Source organism: Gallinula chloropus (genome assembly GCF_964237585.1).
Source record: "Gallinula chloropus genome assembly, chromosome: 1".
NCBI classification, from domain to species: Eukaryota; Metazoa; Chordata; class Aves; order Gruiformes; family Rallidae; genus Gallinula; species Gallinula chloropus.
In genome coordinates, this window is record NC_140085.1 from 14,189,429 (window position 1) to 14,211,405 (window position 21,977).

Below are 21,977 nucleotides of genomic sequence, written 5' to 3' on the forward strand. Positions count from 1 at the left end.
ATTTGCCATTAATTTTTAAAGTTGGACTTAACAATACTGCTACATAACAAACAAGGCAGAAGCAGTGCCTAAAAACACTGCCTGATTTAGTTACTTGTCAGAGCTGAAAATTCCTCTGTTTAGCAAGCAGAAAGACCAACTGGAGGGTCACTGGAGGCCAAAAAGAGAAGACTCAGAGTTTGGTCCATTCATTTAGCAAAAGACCCAACAAAGGTATAATTTATCATTATAAGCAGATTTTAGAAGCTACATTGAAGAAGGAAAAATGTACAAGCTGAAAGACAATGGCAACATTAGATCAAAAGAGAAAAGATAAAAAGAGATGATCTGGCCAGACAGTAATTCTACACAATCATAAAAGAAATCATGTAATTGGAAGAACAGGGACATCAAACACCTTAAATAAATTAATCTGATATTGCTGCCAGTGATGGCTGCATCCTGGATTTCAAGACCTTGGAGCTGTCCTCCCATATCAGACCCTATACACCAATAATTCATGTCATTTCCCATGAAAGTAGAAACAGACTCTTCCATCACATATGCTCTTCATGATGTGCATCCATGCACCACATCATATTATGGATATGTCATAGGGAAGTCAAGTTTCTGAGTAAATTCAGGCCCAGAAGTAAGGTTCTGGGGTTCACTGGCTTTGACTAACAGAGCTTCACTTGGATCTGCCTCCCTGCAGAGCTCTGTTAGTCAAAGCCAGTGACTAACATTTAAGTGGGGCACTTAAATGATTCGCCTGTTTTACTTGTAGAGTAAACTGAATAGTAGCTAAGAAAGAAAAAAAGCAGTAATCAGCAAAATATAGATAAACATTTGAGCTCGTGGACACTAAACCATCATTTTTAAAAAAAAACAGCATCCAAGTAGATTTAATGACTTGGAAGATGCTGCATACTTTCAAGCAGCCATTAACAATGGCAGTATTACAAAGGCAATTTTATCAGCTTTTTGTAATGAAGAACAGTACAATTTCTGCATAATTTCCCTGCATCACACAGTGAAAGCAAAAATTCTACTATTATCAAGTATTCCTGCATTCTTTAATTATCTACTATGCAGATAAACATGAAAACTGCTGAGAGAGATCTCTCTCATGTCTGAATTCCCTTATTACCCTGTGCATCGCTGCACGGCACTGAACAAAAGCTAGTCCTAAATGCAGATGTTTTCTGACTGTTATTTAGGACTCCGTTGACACCGAATAAATGTTATCTCTCAGTCACCTGTATTTGCTTTTCTGTCTTTGGTGCCTTTCAAAAGAATTTCCATATCTTTGCAAATGTATATTCAGGATGCATATTCAAATGTATATGACTAACAAATTCTAGGCTCCACGTTAAAACAGCTTCAATAGCTGACTTCTGTTAAACTACCAGAATTTTTCCTTTCCAAGTTAACTTTAATCTGGATTAGTTTTCTGTTGTGGCCCATCAATGTTTGTACGGATACCATCTCTCTTCATCGATGGGAGGGGACAGGTTGTAGTGCAAGAACAAAAGGGACTGGACTTCTTCCAGTGCCAGCATGCAACAAATTGAGATATTTGTGAAAAGATGCCTTTGAAAATAATGGATGGAGATCTGCAGGAGCTGATACGAATTTTTGGTGTGGTTTCTTTCCTGCATACGTATTACATGCGGAGAAGAAATTTCAATAAATACTAAAGAATGGGATCTTCACTGAAATGCACAATGGATTAACTGATACCAAGGCTACATGTGCGTTAAGAGGGTGCATAGAAATTCAGGAAATTTCTCACAACTATTAATGAACTAGGATAGATTCAGTGGGATATATTCCCAAGGCTTCATAATCATCTCAAACAGCAACTTTAGAAGTTACCTGAATATTTGGCATTATCTGTACATAATGTTTACTTAAAATACAGTTTTCCTCTCTTTGGAATGTTCCTAACTGATAATTTTAGTCTTTAAACAAAAATAGGAGAGATGCATTTACCTGACTCCTTGAAAAATGCAGTCTCATCCCCACTTAAGTCCATTCTGTCAAGATCGATTCAATATTAGGTATCACATTTATCATGCCAAATAATGAAGTGCTTTCTGACTTGAGTTATGAGTACCTATTATATTAGTTTACATTCAATTAATTATGTTGCACAAGTTCTCATTTGAAAATGAGACCCTTTATCAATGTTCAGTGGCTCATATCACCAAGAAATTTAATGTACCAGTTATCAGAGAAGAGGCATTCATGTAGACTTAAAAGAGACTATTTTGGAAGTGATTTTGTTGGAACTGGATGACCTTTGAGGTCCCTTCCAACCCAAGGCATTCTATGATTCTATGATAAATTAATTTTAGTAATGCTTTAGAAAAACAATATTAGACATAGTAAAAGCTTTTTGCAAAGTTGTACAAGGACTACTAAGTTCAGATACCACAGAGTGGCTGGTAGGGAGCCTGTAGTAGCCATTTCCCTTTGCTTGCAACACCTCCAATGCTATACATCTTTGCAGGATTTTGTCAGTGGTGAATTCTCACCAGTAGATACAGACAGTTGGCATTAAAAACCTTCTGCCTGCAGTAACAGGCAGCTGCTGGGAGTCAGGAGAAGAGAGGGAGGTCAAGGAAGCAAACCAGCAGCTGTCACAGCTGTTGATATAATGCATTTTGCAAATTCAACTCTTCCTGAGTAAGTGTTTTAAAGCAATAATGTAGCACTAGGAACCATGAACAGGAACAGAGATTTCAAGAGCCATTTCAAGCAGAGACAGAATGGGACTCAAATAGTAAAGATTATAGAATAAAAACGCATAATGATTGCAGGAATTAAACAGGTTTTAAAATATGTGACAGGAAGAGATATGTTGTGAAATTGCTGAAACATGACTACAAAACAGAAGCAAGTTGGTTCTAAGAAACAGGGATTTAAATCTGTGTCCATACTGAAGAATAAATCTAGGTCAGACCTCTGGCACGAACACCATCCTGTACTGATCCAAAATGTTAAGCCGTTAGAATGTTCCTTCAGAAGGATTTGATTTTTCCACAACACTGACATAATATTTATAAACACTTTCATTATTAGGCTTCTAACTATTTATAAGCATGATGATTTTTTCAGCTGATCATTTAATCGCACCACTTTGGCATCATAATAAATTTTTCCAAGTTCCTGATGCCATGATAGTGCTATTTTACCACATGGCAATATGACAAATACAGTCCAACACTGGATTTTGAAGACAACTCATGATTAATAAGGGTAGTCTAAATTACATATCAGCAGGGACAAGACAGCTAATTAATGACATTTCAAAACCCTCAGAGCTGGGCCCCTGGGTTTGCTAAACGTCATAAATACTGCTTTTCAAGGAATGTTACCTATGCTCAATACTCTAACTAAACATGAGTTTAAAAATTGGGGAAAATATCCCAGTTGTTTGACTTCATTTTTGCACAGGACATAAAACAATGCATCTCTACTCAAGGCAGTTAATGAAGCATAGTACATTCAAATAGGATTCAAAGTAGCAGAGAGGCAATTTACCATCCCTGTCAGGATTCCCTAGCTGGAGCTGGCTGTGAGTGAAATGAGTGAAGTTCTCCTTTATCCTTAAAATCTCTAAATTAGTTTTATATGTGTTTATGTCTTTCAGTCATCACACCAGCAATACCTACATTGCATTTGTGGAATTCTGCTCTCAGTTTAGGATGTAAAATTAACCCTGTTTCAAGAATTGTCAGCCTTTGAAATGAAGAGAAAATGCCTGGCCAAAACTTATGCTTGTTTATGGCCCTCTTCCATGTATGGTCTTCAAATGGCTCTAATCAATCTCTCCCTCCACTCACAAGACTGTTGAAAACATGAAAATTAATTTTTAATTACACAGGCTTTAGGCTGGCTTTTTAATTTTTCAGTTCTTTCCAAAACTCTCATTTTATCTACATCATTGCAGCTAACTGCCCGGTGTCAGCATGTGGGCAGTGGGTATACATCCTTCAATTCATTTTCTACTCCCAGACGATCCCGAGTTAATGCAAATTGCACCATGTTGTTTCTTACAGCAATTTTATGACCAAACTACTCCCCAGTGAAATTAATTCTGTCCCCTTCATCATGACTCAATTTCTTACACACACTTTGTGAGACTGGCAGGTGTTTGCTCCAGGCTGTGTTTAAGTCTGTAGGATGCATTGTTCACAAGTGATGTTTTACAACCAAATTAACATTTGTCAACAGCAACCAGAAAAAAACGTGACACAGGTAATAAAATAAGAGGAAAAAAAAAAAAAAGAACCTTGTCTCTATTTCATTGTCAGAAATAAAAAATAAAAAAGAGAATTTTGCTGGTTTGACAACAGTTCTATTTCCTTGCATTTCCAGGATTTCATAGATACTTTAAAAATCTTGGATGCACATCGGGTCAAGGGACTTTGCCTTGCAAACTATTGCAAAATACCTTTGGTTACCATCTATCATTTAAATGCTTGGGTGTTCCTGGGATGCTCTTCTACAGCTGTACCACCTTGCTTAAGAGCCTCTCTGCTGAACACTAAACTTTCAAAGCGCACCAACATCTCTGCAGCTGACACAGCCTCAGCTCATAGCCTGCAGTCCCAGCCCCAGCAGATGAGCCAGCCTTCACTTACCAGTTCTCTGGGACCATATGGCTCACAGAAAGTGACAGCGCTGCCATGCATGATCACACCGCACTGCTCTCCAACCTCGCAGTTACTGCATTCAGACCTGCAGGAAGAACACACCGTGTTCAAAATGGAAATCAGAAACCATACATTTGGGACTGCAGTGGGCTTGTAAACTGTAAGATAAGACTGGGATATCTTGGCACTCAGAAAATTCAAATGCTTTGTTATCATGGTGCTGAACATAAAGGTTGAGCAACTGTACATATGGGGTAATAGAGCTGCCTTTCAAGAAAGGCCCTTGCTTTCTGCCAATTTTCCCCCTCTCAAAAGGAGTGTCCCTGCCTGTTTGCTGCAAATGATGACACCAGGGGAAACCAAGTTGAAATCTTACATATATAACTCACCCTGAAATTACACTTCTTCCAAAATCCTTAGTGCACATTTGATACACCATAGGTAACTCACTGCAGCAGATCTATTGCACCAGAACACCTCAGGAGAAGCGGTAGGATTCGCTCTGCTCCGGCCCGCAGGGTTATTTACCCCAAAGTTCAGACCCTCCTCTGAATGGGACACCAAGGGGCTCCTACAGGCCAGCTATTGTAACACAGCTCTTGCTGCTGCTTTCTATTCATATTTCTCATAACCTATATTCCTGGTAACAGAGAGTTGCCACTCTGTTCACCTTTTAGGGGAAGAAGTACAAAGAAAATGCCAGAGGTTGGTAAGTGCTGCTGAACCAGAGAGTTGCAGTCTCCTGGTTTTTATTAATTTAAAATGAAGTACTTTGCTGGCAGCCTGTCTGTGGAGAAGACGGAAAGGACCTTTGCCCTCACGATTGAGGATCAGGGGACTGGCTCCTGGCATGAGCAGCAGACCTTCAAAAATCTCGGAGGTGCTCTCAGCCCCTGACAAACTGCCTCCATGGGACTGACCAACGCTGCCTTCAGGCATCAAGAGCTCAGCTTTCACATTAAACCCACAGGCAAACATTTGCTCCTGGAGCAACTCCATTGTAAGCAAGGATGAACTCTCTCTGAGCCTTCTTATTTCTTCCTGATTTTTGCCTGTAGTTTGATAACTGCTATTTTTGGAGCTTTGAGTGCAATGGACTTATGTAAGGGGTGTTTAGGAAGTTTTTTCTTTGGCTTCTCTCACACAGAGTTCCTCAGACTTGGTCATCCTTCCTGATGTATAGCATGGAAAGGTTTTCTTTTGCCTGTTCATTCTCTAGCTAATTTCTGGATGGCAAATCTTACAGGAAATCAGATGTAAAGGAAAAAATCCCAAAGGCCTTGCTGTCAACATATATGATAGTTTTCACTGATTACAGTTAATTCCTCTACAAATTTCCTTGGGTTTTTTCCCCTCTTTTCCTCATTTATATTGCTTGTTTGATTTTTCTTTAATAAGTGGTGTCTTAAAACTCTGCAAGTTGCTCTGTAAACTACTTGGAGCAGGATTTTTCTGTTCCTGAGTATCTGAAAACCATCAGCCCACCATGGCCCTAGACTGGGCAAATGAAATCTCCAGTTGCATTGCTACGAAGAGGCTGATTGTGTTGCCAGCTGCCTCATGAGACCAAAAGGTCTGAGCAGAGGAGGATGGGCTTCTGTGAACCCAGGTAGCGGTAAGAAATAATTAAATTTTAAAGTACTTGTTTATCTAAGTGGAGCTACTTCCCAGTTTGCTCCTGCAGCAGACTGGGGGTCCTCACCACTCCCCTGGCTCCCAGGAGACCTTCCCAGGCCAGCAAAGTGTGGGGAACTTTTGGCAGAATGGGTTAACTCTGCGCAGCATACAATACCCTGCAGGTCTGTGAGTGCTAAGCTGTGCTGAGTGATAGATGTTAGGTTTTCAGATGCAAAGATGTGGTGAATAATTGATTGCATTTGTTATTTTAGGTCTCCTCCGTTAGTTCTGGGTGAATTCAGCACAGGACTGGCTTTCTTATGTCCAAGTCCATTACAGAAGTCAAAGATGAATAAACTCTTTCCCACTTTCCAAATAGCTCCCTTATTCTGAGATTTTATTAAAGGCCAGTTTCAGCCCCACTTCCCAAAACAAAGTCAGATATAAAAAAAAATCCTTGAGTTTTTTTCCTGTATGAACACGTCAATAAAATCATTCAGCAATTCACAACGATAGCATTTTGGATTGAAGTAGCAAAATTAAATCCTCTAAAAAAGTAATGCAGTTCTTACTGACTTCAATGACTTAATGTTTTCTTATAAAAGCCACAGTTGGCAAGGAATTTTATTTCTCAATATAGGGCAAGAAGAGATCATGTGATTGAACCAAAGTGTACTTCAAGAGGAAGTACAGAAACATGGAGTATGTGTTTTGTCACTATCAGCATTTCATTTGATCCCTAAATGCGGATAGCTGAAGAACACAGGAACAGGAACTGGAATAATACCTGGAATTCTGTAGGATTCTGGCTGTTTGTCAGAATTACTTGCACTGCCTACTCCAACATTTGGGCATTTTATAGTGGACTGTCTGCCTGAACTCCTGATATGTGCAGGGAGAGGAGGATATATTGCAGAGAAACTTCGCCTATGAATACAATGTTGAGACCACTTACATCCTCATAAAAGGAGAGGATACATAATCCAAGGGACATTTAGTTTTGTAATTATTATATTTCAATGAATACAAAGTGATCCAGCTGTTCATCTATTCTACTTCTGCAATGTGGTCTATGAAATACTGTCTGGAAATCCAGAAACACTGTCCTTCTAATATGGCTGTTTCACCATCAGTCATCTTTTCTAGGACGACTCCTCTCTTAAGAAATTGGATGGCTGTTGGTAATCCTGATTCAAACCTTTGTGCTCTCTTTGAAATGTATTACCCCTGGCAACAAATTGCTCAGTAGCTTGACAGGAATGCATGAAGAGTAAGATAATTGATCTGCTGTTCCGCAGATCATCGTCATCATATTACGTGCGTAGAAACGATCCAATTTGCTCCTCTCCCAGTGCAGACAGGAAGGTTAATTTCTTTTCCATTTATACAAACAGGAGACAGTATTAATTGCCCTGGTTGGGTGCAGCTTTTCACATTATCTTTCTCACCTGCCTAGTCTAAAATCTTAGCACGTCAAAATCGCTTCAGCTTTTTCACAGCTGGTACTCACTGCCACTGTTGACGTGTGTCATATTCATCTAGATGTCTTCTCTGCAGACTGCCAAGCTCTCATCTCTGGCTTAGAGAGTCCCACCTCTCTCTGCTATTGTTATTCACTTTGCTGAAGGGGAAACATCTGCTGTTTCCTCATCCCTATTTGTCATCTCATTTCCCTCTACAATACCTGAGTTTGTGGACATTATATTGACTGATGTCTTTTGTGATGTCTGGACTATAAAGAAGATAAACATCTCAAGCTGCCAAGAGATTTTTAAACATAAATCTTTCTGAAGTTTAATCCCACAGTTTTAGCGCAATTTGGAAACCACTTTAGGACTTCTCTCTCCTGTCACAAAGCTTTCCTCCACTCTTTGCCACTGGAAATATCACTGTACCTCTTCATATCTCATATGCCATGAAGAAGTAATGGAACCTGTTCCTTATTGATTGATTTTACATGCTCAGCTTTTCTTCATGTCATCTTTGAAGACTACGTCTTCTGCAAGTGATTGCTTCTTTGGAGTGCTGATAGGCTTTGCGATGAAACATGGCATCAAGTTGGGAAGGAGATTTTAGCCATCAACAAGCTTCTGTACAAAGTCTTTCTCTTTTAAATGTACTGAATCCCCTGTTGTCTGCAGCCCTACTGTTAAAGCAGTGTTATACAGAAATATACATTAATGCCAGCATCTCTTCTTTACTAATTTATAGTTTCCCCATCTCCTTGTTTCAATATTAAATATTCTACCATAAGATTAAACAGAATATTTTTTCTGTATTCTTCTTTGGCCTGTTCTAGTTCTTTGATAACACCTTTTTTATCCTCTTCTCTGCAATTTTATAAAGTTATATGGAGGCAAGAAGGTCACAGAAACAGGTGCTCAACGATGTAGACAGTCTTCCAGATACTACTCATATTGGACCTCTTCTCACCCAGCCATTCCTTGGCCTTTCCCTGGCAAGTACTACATGCTGTGGATTCACTTTCCCTACAGGGGAAATCAATTACTTTCATGGATCCTGAAATTTCTGAATTAAGACTCTCCTGACAGTCTTATGGACCACCAGTCACCTGTACTACTATCAGACTTGTCATGGAAAAAAGCACAAACATTACTGTCTAATTAACTCTGCAAGTCAACTGTGAACTGCTTAGTGTGGCCATCAGCACTACCTTTACCATAGAGTGGGAGTCAATTACCTACCTTCACTTTCACAGCTAGTATGTGTTGGACATAAAATGCATTGACATTCCTGAATGTGTGAAGCCTATTTGTTTTGCAAGCTAAAGAGATTTTTGTAAAGTTGGTGGCAAATGAGATCTGAGAAATGAGGAAATCTTTGCTTAAGGAAGCAGGCTTGTGCCTATGGGTGGGGGACTTTGGAAATAATCATATTCTGACATGCCTACTTGCTGCAAAAAAAGAATAGAAAAATTAGTTGACACAAGAAAATCTCCACAGTGGTAATCCTCCCTGCTTCCTTCTTCACATGTGCCCTCTCCTCTCCTCTCCTCTCCTCTCCTCTCCTCTCCTCTCCTCTCCTCTCCTCTCCTCTCCTCTCCTCTCCTCTCCTCTCCTCTCCTCTCCTCTCCTCTCCTCTCCTCTCCTCTCCTCTCCTCTCCTCTCCTCTCCTCTCCTCTCCTCTCCTCTCCTCTCCTCTCCTCTCCTCTCCTCTCCTCTCCTCTCCTCTCCTCTCCTCTCCTCTCCCGTTTTTTCTTTTTCTTTTTCAATCACCAAACTGTGGTTCAGGACAGGACCCCATTCCCAGATGCTGTGATTTTTCTGTTTACAAAGAGCCTCATTCCAACCTTCCCTTTCTCCTCCCCTTGCATCTCCAGAAACACTCATAGCCAATCCTTTCTTGCTCCTGAACTTCCAAAGAAACAGATGGTTGCTGGGCAGGATGTGTCTTTTAATGCATTTGAAAGAACAGAAATACATAAAAGACAGACAGGCAGTCTCAAAATCATACAGTACCCTGGTGCAAAATAGTTATTTGATGTGAGGTCTCTCCCAGTAATGGAGTGACACACTGGCTCTGCTGGGACTCATAAAATTAGACACACACAGAAGCTATAAAATGCTTTGCTTGTGCACTTGGACTGTACATATCTGCCAGAGTAGCACATGCCAGAAGGGGGATCTGGAGGAGCAGGACAATATTAATCACATCCACGCCAGTGTTATGTAGGATTTGGAAAGAAAAGACCACATGAAAATACAAACACTTCTCTTCTCATTGTTACACAAAAGAATGGTTTCAGAAATTATTAGAGTGGCTTAGTCTAACTGGTCCCTGGTGAGAAGGCACCACTGGAGTATCGGTGCACACAAGGCAGCTGCTGCCGCATGCTCCAAGCGCAGCAGACTGGGGATAGAGAAGGGCTGGAAATACTGCTCTAGCAGCTACCACAATTGTTTATGGTAAATATGGGATTTTAGCAGCTGCCAGGGGAAAAAAATGCAATTTTAGGGTGGATGGAATAAACTGTTAATAATCCCCGATTTAACTCCCACTAGACAATCAAATGAGAATGAGCTTTTGCCGCTAAGCGGGTCCTCACTGGAGGCAGAGCTACTGTAGAAATGCTTTATGCAGAAAAGCTCATGACACCTCATTACAGTTTTATTTTATTTGTGCTCTGCTTCTACTTGGCGCTGCTGAAGATGTTGGCTTTCTGGTGTTATTACAGGAAAATCAAAGGATCTGTCTTGGGCTGGTGGTGAGTTTTGGGACTCTCTCTCCCAGCACACACACCGCTGTGCCCCAACCCACCAACCAAGGTGGGTCATGGTTATTCCAAGGGGACCAAATCCAAATCTCAGGGACAAAAGCAGCAAGAGACCAGGGGCTCTTTTAGTCTGAAATTTCTCTGTTGAGACTTCTATAAAGCAGGGATGAATTTAAAGATAAGAGAGCAATGGATAAATAAATTACAGAGGCTCCCAACAGACAGGCCCTCTGTGAGTTATGAGACATCTGCAGAGAAATAATGCCTCCTCTCATTTCTTTCCACTCAAGTCCATTTAACACACTGCTGCTAAAGCTATCTACCTTGGCAGCTATTCTGTAACCCATTAAGAGTCCTTGATCTATTCATTCCCATAAAGAAAGAGGGTTTTTTTTTATATTATAGTATTCCAGGTCCTTAATGCATCTGTACAGAAAAACATTTTAAGAGATGATACAAAAGAAATAAAAGGTGGAAAAATAGTAGGCACATACTAAATGTATTACAGTAAGTATGTGTGAAGAAAAATAGCCATAAAATTCCATAAACCACAATCTTTTTACGTAAGATGGTACAACTGTGAAAAAACCTGCACAGATGGAGAACTGTGACAGGCCTTAATAAAAAAGAAAATTAAGTCAGATTTCACAGAACATATGTATTCCTAACTAACAAATGCAGGTAACTGCTAAAATCCCCATCAAGAATCTATCTGAACAAGATATACTAACCCAGTAAAATATTTCTATGTCTTGTATGATTTAAATCCATAAAACCAGATATATTTATGAACTAGGATTGGAAGGAATTGAAAAGTTAGTAGCAAACTCATATAAAAAAAGAGGATTCTAAACTTTAAAACTTCATGTTGAGACCGATAACATGGGTTTCTCTGGGTGTAGTATGACCAGTAGAAATTTTCACTGTACAGAACAGTATCAGTTTTGTACTATAAGAGACCTGTAACTTCCCCTTTTGTGATGTGCACAGACACATCATATGAAGTGGTACTCTATCACTGTGATGATTGTTCTGGGAAAATTATTAATGTTTAAGATTGAACGATCTGGCTAAGCGTCATCTTTGGTAAAAGAACACTCCTTTTGACTAAAAACTAACAGTCTGCAATTGTTTCCAACTCCCCACTTCTGTGGGAAGGCAATATGACCCAAGATGCCAAGAGCCATCACTCCATATTGTCATGTTATTTACTGTGTGAGTCCATAGTGCTGTGGCAGTGACTTAAGGAGTCCATCCCTAGCACGGATAGATACTTGGCTTTATTAACATTGAAATGATTGGATTTCCTCAGCTCTTTCCTTGTTTTTTGAAATGGTGCATGGGTTGGGTCTCCACAATCACTTGGCAGAGAAAAGGGAGAAGAGTCCTAGTCCTCTCTCACTATCATCAGAGTTCATAAAGCTTCTGGCTGACACATCCAAAATTGTACTTGCCTTACTATGCACATGGAGTCCTGAGATTCTCCAGCAGCAACTACTGGTTAAAGAATGATAACTGGTGCTTGCTGTTTCAGACATAGACTGTGATAATATGAAATACTCAGGAATGCCACTGAAGGTAACAAACCTAGGAACTAGGAGTTGCTATATAGAGCTGGGAAGGGAAGGGTTTTCCCTTCTATATAATAGAAAGATTTTGAAAAAAACTTCCCTCCCACAGGAAAAAAATAATCAATTTTAAACATTTTCATCAGCTGAAAATTAGATGGAAGTATTAAATTCCAGTTTTGTTTTGTTTTGTTTTTTTCTTTTGAATGGTTTGGAAACATTTGATTTTCATTTAGAATGAGGTTTTATTATAATTAGGTTAATCAGAAATATGTACTACATAAACATGAAATAAATAAATAAATAAATAAATAAATGTGTAATTATTGAAATTTATCACCTTTTCCATAAAATTATGATGATTTAAAGAAATCAAAATCTTCATATGAAAGCATCCAGTGAGCTTGGCTCTACTCCTTCTGTGTTTTTATTAAGTCAAATTTTGAAGTCAATGAGAATTTGTCACTCACATCAATGGGCTTAGAATTTCTCAGTCATTCATTAATTAATTAACAAACTAATATATTTAGGTCTCAATAGCGCAAAGAAATATATAAGCTTACACCAATGTGAGCTGGGTACCTAGGAATGACTATAATAGAAGTACTTCACTATAATTACCAAAATGTTTTAATTTGCAAATGTATATAAAGGGAAGCAGAAGTCTGAAACTCACCACATGGTAGGATTCAATTCTTGCTGGTGGTAAGAGTCAAAGTCGTCTCGTAGGATAATGCTTTCACTGTGCATCTCAGCTACAAAGAGAAGAAAGCGCTATATGAAGAAAGTACAGTGTAATCATCCGGTACTTTCTAGTTCTGACACAGTGTTGTCTTACCTCAAGCTGAAGTAATGCATTGTAAAATGAGGAAATTGGGGATTTTTAAAGTACACCAGTTACAAAACCAGGGTTTTCATAGAATCATTCTTAGCTACAGGGTTTTTTGCTTACTCTGGATCAAAGTACCGCATAAAATGAAGAAGTCTCCTGATCTGCCACCCAAGTGTGATGACTCTGAAAAGATGCAGTCGTCTAGTACATACTAAATGTTTTAAGAACTTTTATTCCAAATTGTCAGTTGCTCTGAATGTTCAGAGAAAAATCCCTCTGAATCCAGATTGTGGAAACACTGGCACAAGGAGGGATGTGATGTCCCACTGAGTGTACTAGTGTAGGGGGTTCATTCTGATAAATCATACACAAAAACTGTGAGTTTGCTGGAATTGTTCTTCTGCTGTCAGAGGAGCTGGCAGTCAAGGTCAGCTCGTTTAACGAATATAAACCGTGAGTTACATTATACAAATGTTTCTAACCATTGTTCTGCAAGCTTTGGAATCGAAATTCTCCCTGGATGTGCTGTATCTTAGATGTATGATGACCAAAAGAAAGCCAAATCCTTAAACTTTGGCACCTGTATTTATTTTAGACAGACCTTCCTCTGCAAGTACTTCCATTAAATGAGTGAAGTGACTGTGACCTGGTATTCAAATTGAGCAAATATACTATCATCTGTCCTGGACTAATCAACCTGCAACATCTAAATTGGTGAGTGCAAGGCTGGAGCTCTGTTGTGTGCTCCATGTTCAGCTTGGAGAGCACACCCTGCTCCTGGGTGTGCCTTGGAGGTGCACAGGGACAAAATCTTTCTCCCAGTGACAGCACTGGTGTGACAGTGCTGTCCCACACTGAACATTATGGGTCCTCAAGCAAACAGATGTTCAGATAGACAGCTAGGAAGAAAACCTCTGCAGCATAATATAATTGCACGGTGAGGGCTCAAAGGCAATAAATAAACAACAATAAAAATCACAATGAAAAAACAACTAATCAGAATTAGACATAATTCAATTTGTTTTATATGAGTCTCATTTTTATTTTAATTCCCCAGAGCTAGTTTCACATGACCTTACATATTGCTTATTATAATAAAGTTAGTGATGCTGAGTTTTAGTAATAAGAATGACAAATCACCTACCTAGGTGAGGATGTAAGGGAGCTTCTGTCGGGGCTGTGGAGAACAAAGACACACAATGTGTGAATATCTTCTATGATCAGGGCTTAATTGCAGTATTAAAAAATCGATTCAGCATAAAATAATTGTACAGTACATGTTCTCTTAAATCAACTATTCCGACCATTGAATTATGAAAAATGTGATACGTACTGAAAGTTATTAAATATAATAGGAAAGAAAAAAATAAATATTCTCTAACTAAAATAAGCATCAATAATAAATGAAAGATAGAAATGGTTGTACAACAAGGTAAGAAGGATCATTTCTAGTCTGGGATTATGAGATATTATTAGAAATAATTTGGATTAAGATTCAGTAATTCAATGATTGATTACCATAAGCAGTCTTGAAGAGGCTGAACAAAAGAAATAGCCTGGGTGAGGCAAACATGTCACATTTGGACAATTTATTCTGCACTGGACAATATTTACCGGGCATATTGTTGGGAAAAAACTAGTATTGCTAGGGCAACAAGATTGAGTCCTCAAATCACTGAATCAAATACTTATTTTAAAACACATGTTTACGTGCATCGCTGAATCAGTCCCGCAGTAGGTCTCTGTCTTCCAAGACACAGGAGAATATTGTAAGGACACAGTGCACAGGAGACATGTGAGTGCAATGACAAAACTTTTAAGTAGTCTTGTCCTAACACTTTGCAACAGGAGTCTTGGTATAACATTACACAAATGAAAACAGAATGTATCTGAAAGGGCCCAGCCACATAAAACACATGAATAAGTCAGAAAGTGGCTACACAGTGTGCTAATACGACATAGTAGCTACTACATCCGTAGCCTTGCCTGTTCTTACGTCCAATATAAGTGACACCTCTTTCATGGAGGCAAAGAGGGTGCATGTAAGCAAGCTTCTGGGACTCCCTCACCTATGCAGCTCTATTTCTAGCTCTGTTCTGTACTTTGGTAAGTACAGAAAAGTACACCAAAACAAGTAGAATTTTTAAACCCAGGATTCTTGTGATGATTCTGTGTGTCTTGTTGGGCACTGACCTAAATTGTATCAGTACTCCTGATTTCTTCAGTATGTTTACAAAAAATTGCTGAAGTACTGCAATTTCTGTCGTAACATCTGACAAATTTAAAATAGATTAAAAATAAACATAAAAATGAATGCAGCAATCTGTGTAGATCCCTCATGCATAGTCATTCGAATAGAAAGTCCAACATAAATCTCAAGAATTCTGTTTTTCTCTTCCTGATTTCTCCATAAACACTAGGTTTACATGACAGTCCATAATGAAATTGCAACATATAATGGGGAAATTGGTGATTAAAAAGACTGAGAAAGAATAAACTGAGGTATCTGCAGACCAAAAAAGAATGGCAAGCAGTCTGGATTCAGCCAGACCTTTAATTTAACTGACTTATAAGTCAGAACCAAGACATTCTTGAGAGTGTGATGCTAAATAGAAATTGCAAAAATACAGCTTTATGCAGCTAACACTGCATTTTTATACAAGAAACTTTTCCATGCTGTCTTGTCTTCCCCAGCAAAAAATGCCAATAGTGACTCAAGCAGTGGCCAAGTCCTCGCATCGTGACAGCACAAAAACTGAAGCAATACAACCCCAACTGCACATAAAGCTTGAGACTGCCCCAGAAAAACACTGGGCTGCACTGGTGAAATGCACAGAAAAAGACTGTGTTTGTCCCTTGCGGTGCCAGGCATTGTTTTCACCATGGAGGTGTGTATAAATTTACCTAGAAAACTTTCAAAACCACATTGCACAGAAGAAATTGATTAACTGAATTATTTCCCAGATTGAGCAATGCAGACAGTTATGGATTTTGCCAGTAGGAGAAGTACATTGTGGCAGGGGATTTGAAATATTCATGACATTGTAAGAGGTTAAGCTTAAAATAAGACCTCTGTCTCTGATGCTCAGTGTTCCGCCTTTTCATTAGCTCCAGATCATCAGTAAGGGATGATCCACTGAAGGACAGGTGGGGAAGAGAGCCACTCTGCTAGTGCTCATCTGTGAGGAAGATGGTGGTGTCAGGCCATGTCATGGGCAGGCTCATTAGTTGGCCAAGCAAATTTCCTTAGCCCTTGAGAGTAACTCAATTGAAAGAGACCTTGCTCTCCAAGAACAGTTGTCATTCATCCCAGGTCAATTGGCATCACTCTTTGGAAGAGGCTTTCTGTGGAAGGCAGTCCAGCCCAGGATACACACAACCAGTAATAATACTTCCTTAAACTATTATGAAAAGTTTCAGCATTCAGCCAAAAGGAACAGCTACAGCACAAACTTAAAATCTTTAAATTTGAAAACTCCTTTGACTTCAGGATTTTTTTAATATTTAATTAACTGTTTATGTGATAAAGAACACAGAATTGGGATATGAGCATTTTTCCTAAGACACCTCCTCAGTTTTATGCATAATGTATTGCAAACCAAAACTGTTTAGCAATGGATCCAAATGAAGCTGTGTAGATGGATACTAGTGCTACTAACAACTCTTTAAAAAAGCTAAAGGTGGACATAGTAAACACTTAATGTTGGCCAAAACCTATTCTTACAAATAAAGACTCTATGTTCAGGCGGGTTATGTTTCCCACATTTCTACAGGATCTGAGAAGACCAACCTTTCTGTCTCAGGTATTCCTTCATTTAATTTTAATTCAAATTCCAGAGCTGAGTATGACAGAAGACTCTGAAGGTACCGTGTAATGAGTGATAAACCTACACTTTAATCTCCCTATGAATAATTTCTGCATTACATTTTATATTTCACTGCAGAACAACACTGTCTTGATCTTCAAGTGTTGCAATTAAGGTCCTCAAAATAACATAAGTCTTGAACATGACACAAACCCAACTTCAGTAGTTTTAAAATATTTTCAGATCTGCCTTTTTTATCAGTTTATAGATCTGATCTTTTTTTTAGACATTATAGATTGTAGACTAAGCCATAGAGTGTGGCTGAAGTCAAATGGAGTTTCCTTGCATAACATGACCAAGCTAAAAAAATCATATGGTGCAGAGGAGATAAACAAGGCAAAGATATAAAACATTTAAAATTAAAACAAATTATACAAAACTACTTTCTGAGAGGGGGGAAAAGTACATATTACTTCATATTTTAAGGCATGATTTACTTTCCTAAATGTTGCTTAAGCACTTGGTTGGATGGTTTTAAATTTAGAATCAGTGTTTGTGTGTCTCAAAAAATGTATTTGAGCTTGAATGAGAATGTAATTTCATTTTAAAAAAATACAGTAAGTGAATTTGTTATTTGATTTTTAATTATCACCCTGGAGATATATAGAGCTTTACAAGAGAAAAACTGTACTAAGCAAACAATGGAAAAGGAGCTCAGTGGAGTTGACCATCCAAGAGACATGAGCAAATAAAATATGAGAAAATTTAAGAAAATGTAGGATGACTGCCTTAGAAAACAAGGCAATTGCTTTGGTAAGGAAAAGCACAGAATAAAGTTCACAATGCAGAGTGATTCAGAGAGAGAAAGGCTACAGTCAAACTGGAAGCGTGAGAAACTTGAGGAAAGTAATGGGGAATTCAGAAGTCAGTGGGGTCATTGTGGGGCTCCGTGTCAATGGGATGAGGGAGAATGAAGGCATCTTTGGGAGTAAAAGGTTAAAATTTTCCCTGGATGAAGTAAGGCTACTGAAAGGTTAAACCAATAGAAAAAATATGCCTTGTTTTGGTTAAACTGAAAGACAGAGAAGCGGGAAGAGAATGTCATCATCAGATAGAGAAGCTGGAATACGAGGAGGGAGACAAGAACTGGTGACGGCCATGGTATCCGTGGAAAAATAAAAGCCAAAGCCATTAAACATAATAGTAGTTAACTGTTAAGAAAAACTAGTCCTGTGCAGAGAAAAGTTAGAATAGGGTAAATTAAACACAAGTTCTAGCAACACCAGTTTGTACTATTGACACCCATATTCCATGGCTCCGTGGGGTAAAGTCTGTGCACAGGGATAGGTACGGAACACAGCATAAGAAAATATTCTTAAAACTCACTGGAAAATAGACTTTTTTTTCCCTCAGAACACCAAAATTCTTTTTTAAATATAAAGGAAAAGTGAATTACAGAAACACACATGCTCTAATATTACCAAACATTGTGCTCAGTCTTCAACAGCCAGCAGCCATTAGCTGTTGCTCATCAATTCATCTGAAACAGGATGTGGAGAGAGGTATATTCTATTCTGCAGATTATGAAAAAAGTCTAATCTCCTTGTCATTAGCAGCCGGATGAAGATGAAAAAGGAAATTAATGCTTTTATTTAGACTCCTGCCAATACTTTCGCTCTACTGGTAAACAAAGTTGCTATTGAATGATAGAGGCTGAACATCCCCCTAGAGAGAGTCAGTGTGTTGCCTGAGGGCTGCATTATTCTCGCTGACACATAAGCCAAGGAACAATATGTCAGCTCTAAACTCCAGTCTTCTGTTCTGAAAAATACTGCTCTGGTCAAGCCTGAGAGCCTGAAATCTGTTTTGCATTTGTTTTTCAGAGTGTTCTTAAGTTTTACAAGGAACAAAAACAGACCTCAAAGGTCTTCCCCAAACATGCAGGCAAAGGCTATCAAACAAACGAGAGTCTGGGCCATACAGTGGCTTCTTAAGAAAGGAATCCCAATCCTATAGTTTGTGGCAATGAGTATGAGATTGTACAAAACCCTGGGAACCACGCTGAAAGGAATAATTTTGCACTAGGACAGAACAACATGCTTTCTCTTTTCCATCTCTTTCCATCTCTTGGGTTTAAGTGTTCTGAGATTCTCCTCTAGTCAGTCAGAAATAAATTACACACTCCTAAATCTCCCAGTATGGTCCTTATTCCAAAGAATGATGCTACTGGTACACAGTTTCACTGGGAAAATGGCCTTTTACCCTTTAGCACCCTACTTGGTGCAGAAAAGGCAGGTGGGCTGCGTGATCCAAGTGCTGGCTGCATCTATCCCCCTGCACTGCGAGCTGTTCCTCCCAGGAGCAGCACAGTTTTCATACAGACCTAAACTCTTTTGAGTTCTAAAGTGCCACACAGCCAGGTCTGATGTTTTGCCAACTCCATTTTAATTATGCTACTGTTTATTAATGTATGATTTTTGTTCTAGTCAAGCCAGGAATAAATATGAATTGATCTGCACAATAATAAGTTTACCTTCTTTTCCATATATTTTGCTATTTGATCAACACCTTAAAGATATTTACTATTGAAAATAAGATTAATGGAAAGAATATAATCAGCCATTAACACTCTTATTTGTCCTTAAAAACATTTATAAGACATCTATGTACTCTGTCTTGGCTTTCTGTTTTCTTGCCTACTTGTGCTGGATTAAGCCTTTTGTCTCCTTTCCTCAATATCACATAAAATTTTTATAAACTTTAAAGCTTACATCAGATTTATCTAGCTTTTAAAATATTTATTTTATCTTGAATACATGTTTTTTCAAGTGATTGTTTTACCTTCTTTGGTGTCTTTCCCTATGGCATCACTCCTTAGTCCATTTATATTATACATAGGGCTGCTTGTTTGGTGCTGCCATCCCTTAACACTACCCTTTATCATCCTCTAATTGTCTTCAAAATAAGAATTGCATTTTCCTTTCATTGCACAAATCACATTAACTCTATTAGGATTTACTAATGCACATCTGAGGGTGGACAGCCACAGTGAATGAGATTTCTGAGATTCCTTGCTACTTTCACATCTTCTTGCACGTCCTTTGTATTAGTTACTATGAAGGTTGCTATCGTCTCCAGAGAACATATTAAAAAAATATCCTTTGATAAATCTATGAAGTTGCTCTGTGGTTTTATTTCTTTACTTAATATGTCACATCATTCACTACAACATTTCAGTCTAGTAATGTTTAGGGCCAGAAACAGACCATAAAACCTTCTTTTTGCATATATCTTAATACAATATTTGAATTGAAATATATCCACTAATTCTTTCTGAAAGAATCCCTTGTTTACATTAGGAGCACTGATGAAACTGTCGTTGTCTTCACTGAATAAAAGCAGCAAGGTTTGCCTCAAAGGAAGCGGTTTTATTTGAATAGGAAAATTAATCCTAACAGTATGAGAGTTATAATAGTACACACTGGTTAGGAGGACTAACGCAATACCTATCATCTGCTGGAAAAACAAGAATAGTGAAGAGGACACCCTGGTGCTGGAATGAATAGGAGGAAGGGCAACAGGCAACAGGGTGGTTGACTATCTGAATCAAGAAAATGGTGGCTGACCTAGGGAACAATGGGGAGAAAAGCCTTGGTGAGGGTAACTGTGGGAGAAGGAGCAAGAGAACCTCTGAGAACCTTGCATGGAAATTTGATCACTGATTGCATGGCTGCTACACATTGTCTAGACACCTGGTCTAATCCCCTTCCATCCAGATTATTATAACACTCCATTCGTACTGCCAAAACCTGTGTTACATTTTTATAAGTCATTCAAAATAACTGACTAACTGGTTAGCTAGCATCTGCAGTGACCTCTCTGAATCACCACTCCTACTTCCCATCAAAATATTAAACCACTCAATACTCACTGAAACCAAAAACTTTTTCCTCGTTACCACAGAGGCACTATTCATGCCTTACAAGAATAACTTAATATATGCTCTGATACATTCTTATTGTGAAAGCCATTGCATAGATATTCCCAAACTCACAGGAAACTGTCCCCTCCCTATCACTCTAATGCCTCCAAGAGATGTATTTTGGGGAATTTTCTCTTGTTTCTTAATATGACAGTTTTGAAATATTTATTTTTCACTGTTTGGTCCATTTTTCATGGTCTCTTTTCACATGGAAATACCACTAGAATTTTGCAGAGAAAACTGGATCAGCACAAAAATTCCTTTCTTTCCGGTACCAAAAATAATGGATACCTTCTCTACTTCCCACTGCTTTAATGAAGCAGGTTCAAAGCAGTGTACTTGGTAGACAACATCTGACAACAGGACATTCATTTTTAGGTTATTTATCTAAGGGATATATAAGATAGGCTGTGCAAACAATTAGATTTTTAAAGTTTGTGTAAGTCAAACATTTTGTTTAGCTATAAAATGATCAAATGTTATAAGTGACAGGCAAAAATGTGATGGCCTACTTTCACAAAATGGGAAGGCAGGTTCTTCACAAAGATGCATGTGAGCTGGATGGTAAACAAAGCTTTTGCTGCAGGCATATTGCATTTTTTGCTTATAGTTTATTCAGTGAGAGTTCAAACCCAGCTTCTGATTTTGATTTTAAAAAAAATGTTGGTTGTGACAGGCTGATTTGAGGTAAGCATATAATGTAATGGGATTTACTTTAACTTTGTATATTCCCGAACACTTAGCAGAGGACAGAGGATTTTCCCACATAACTAATGGGAAATATGAAGCCAAAGAATCAATTTTAGTAATATAAATAAGATTGTGATACTAAGTTTTCTATGAAATAGCTTTCATGATGACATGCAAGTACAAAGGAAAACCACATTTGCCAGATATTTTTAGTATGATGATGGCTCTTACCTCCCTGTTCACACAGTTGTTGTGCTAAGGCATCCTTGAATATAACTTGGCCCCTATGAGTAGCTGTAGCCCTGTGAACATAAAAAAGACAACAATAAATAATGTAGTATACATATATATATGTGCATGATTAATCAAATCAGAAGTCCAATTCTGCTTTCTTCCTCTGCTCTTCTTGCAGCACTCTTTTAAGTTCATAGAATAATTTGTAGGGATTGCTTCTGTGCATAGCAAAAGAAAAGTTCCTAAACCAAAACGCTGAGGCTGGTAATAAAAACCACTGGCCCAGGGATTCAGTGAAGGATGTGAGCATAAGTAAGCACATCACAGAGCCAAGCTCATCACTCTGCCTCAATGTAGATCAGAAGAAGCAG

At 38.5% G+C, this 21,977-nt stretch overlaps 1 protein-coding gene across 1 annotated transcript in view; it reads right to left on the minus strand.

Annotated features, from left to right (window-relative positions):
• Window positions 1-21,977, minus strand: part of RELN (reelin) — a gene marked incomplete at its 5' end in the record, with an annotated part of 289,955 nt that overhangs the window by 150,721 nt on the left and 117,257 nt on the right. Inside the window, 4 exons of the mRNA XM_084269735.1 lie at window positions 4,632-4,728; window positions 12,739-12,817; window positions 14,039-14,071; window positions 21,604-21,674. Of these exons, the coding sequence (XP_084125861.1) occupies window positions 4,632-4,728; window positions 12,739-12,817; window positions 14,039-14,071; window positions 21,604-21,674 (280 nt within the window). The remainder of the gene's footprint in view (window positions 1-4,631; window positions 4,729-12,738; window positions 12,818-14,038; window positions 14,072-21,603; window positions 21,675-21,977) is intronic.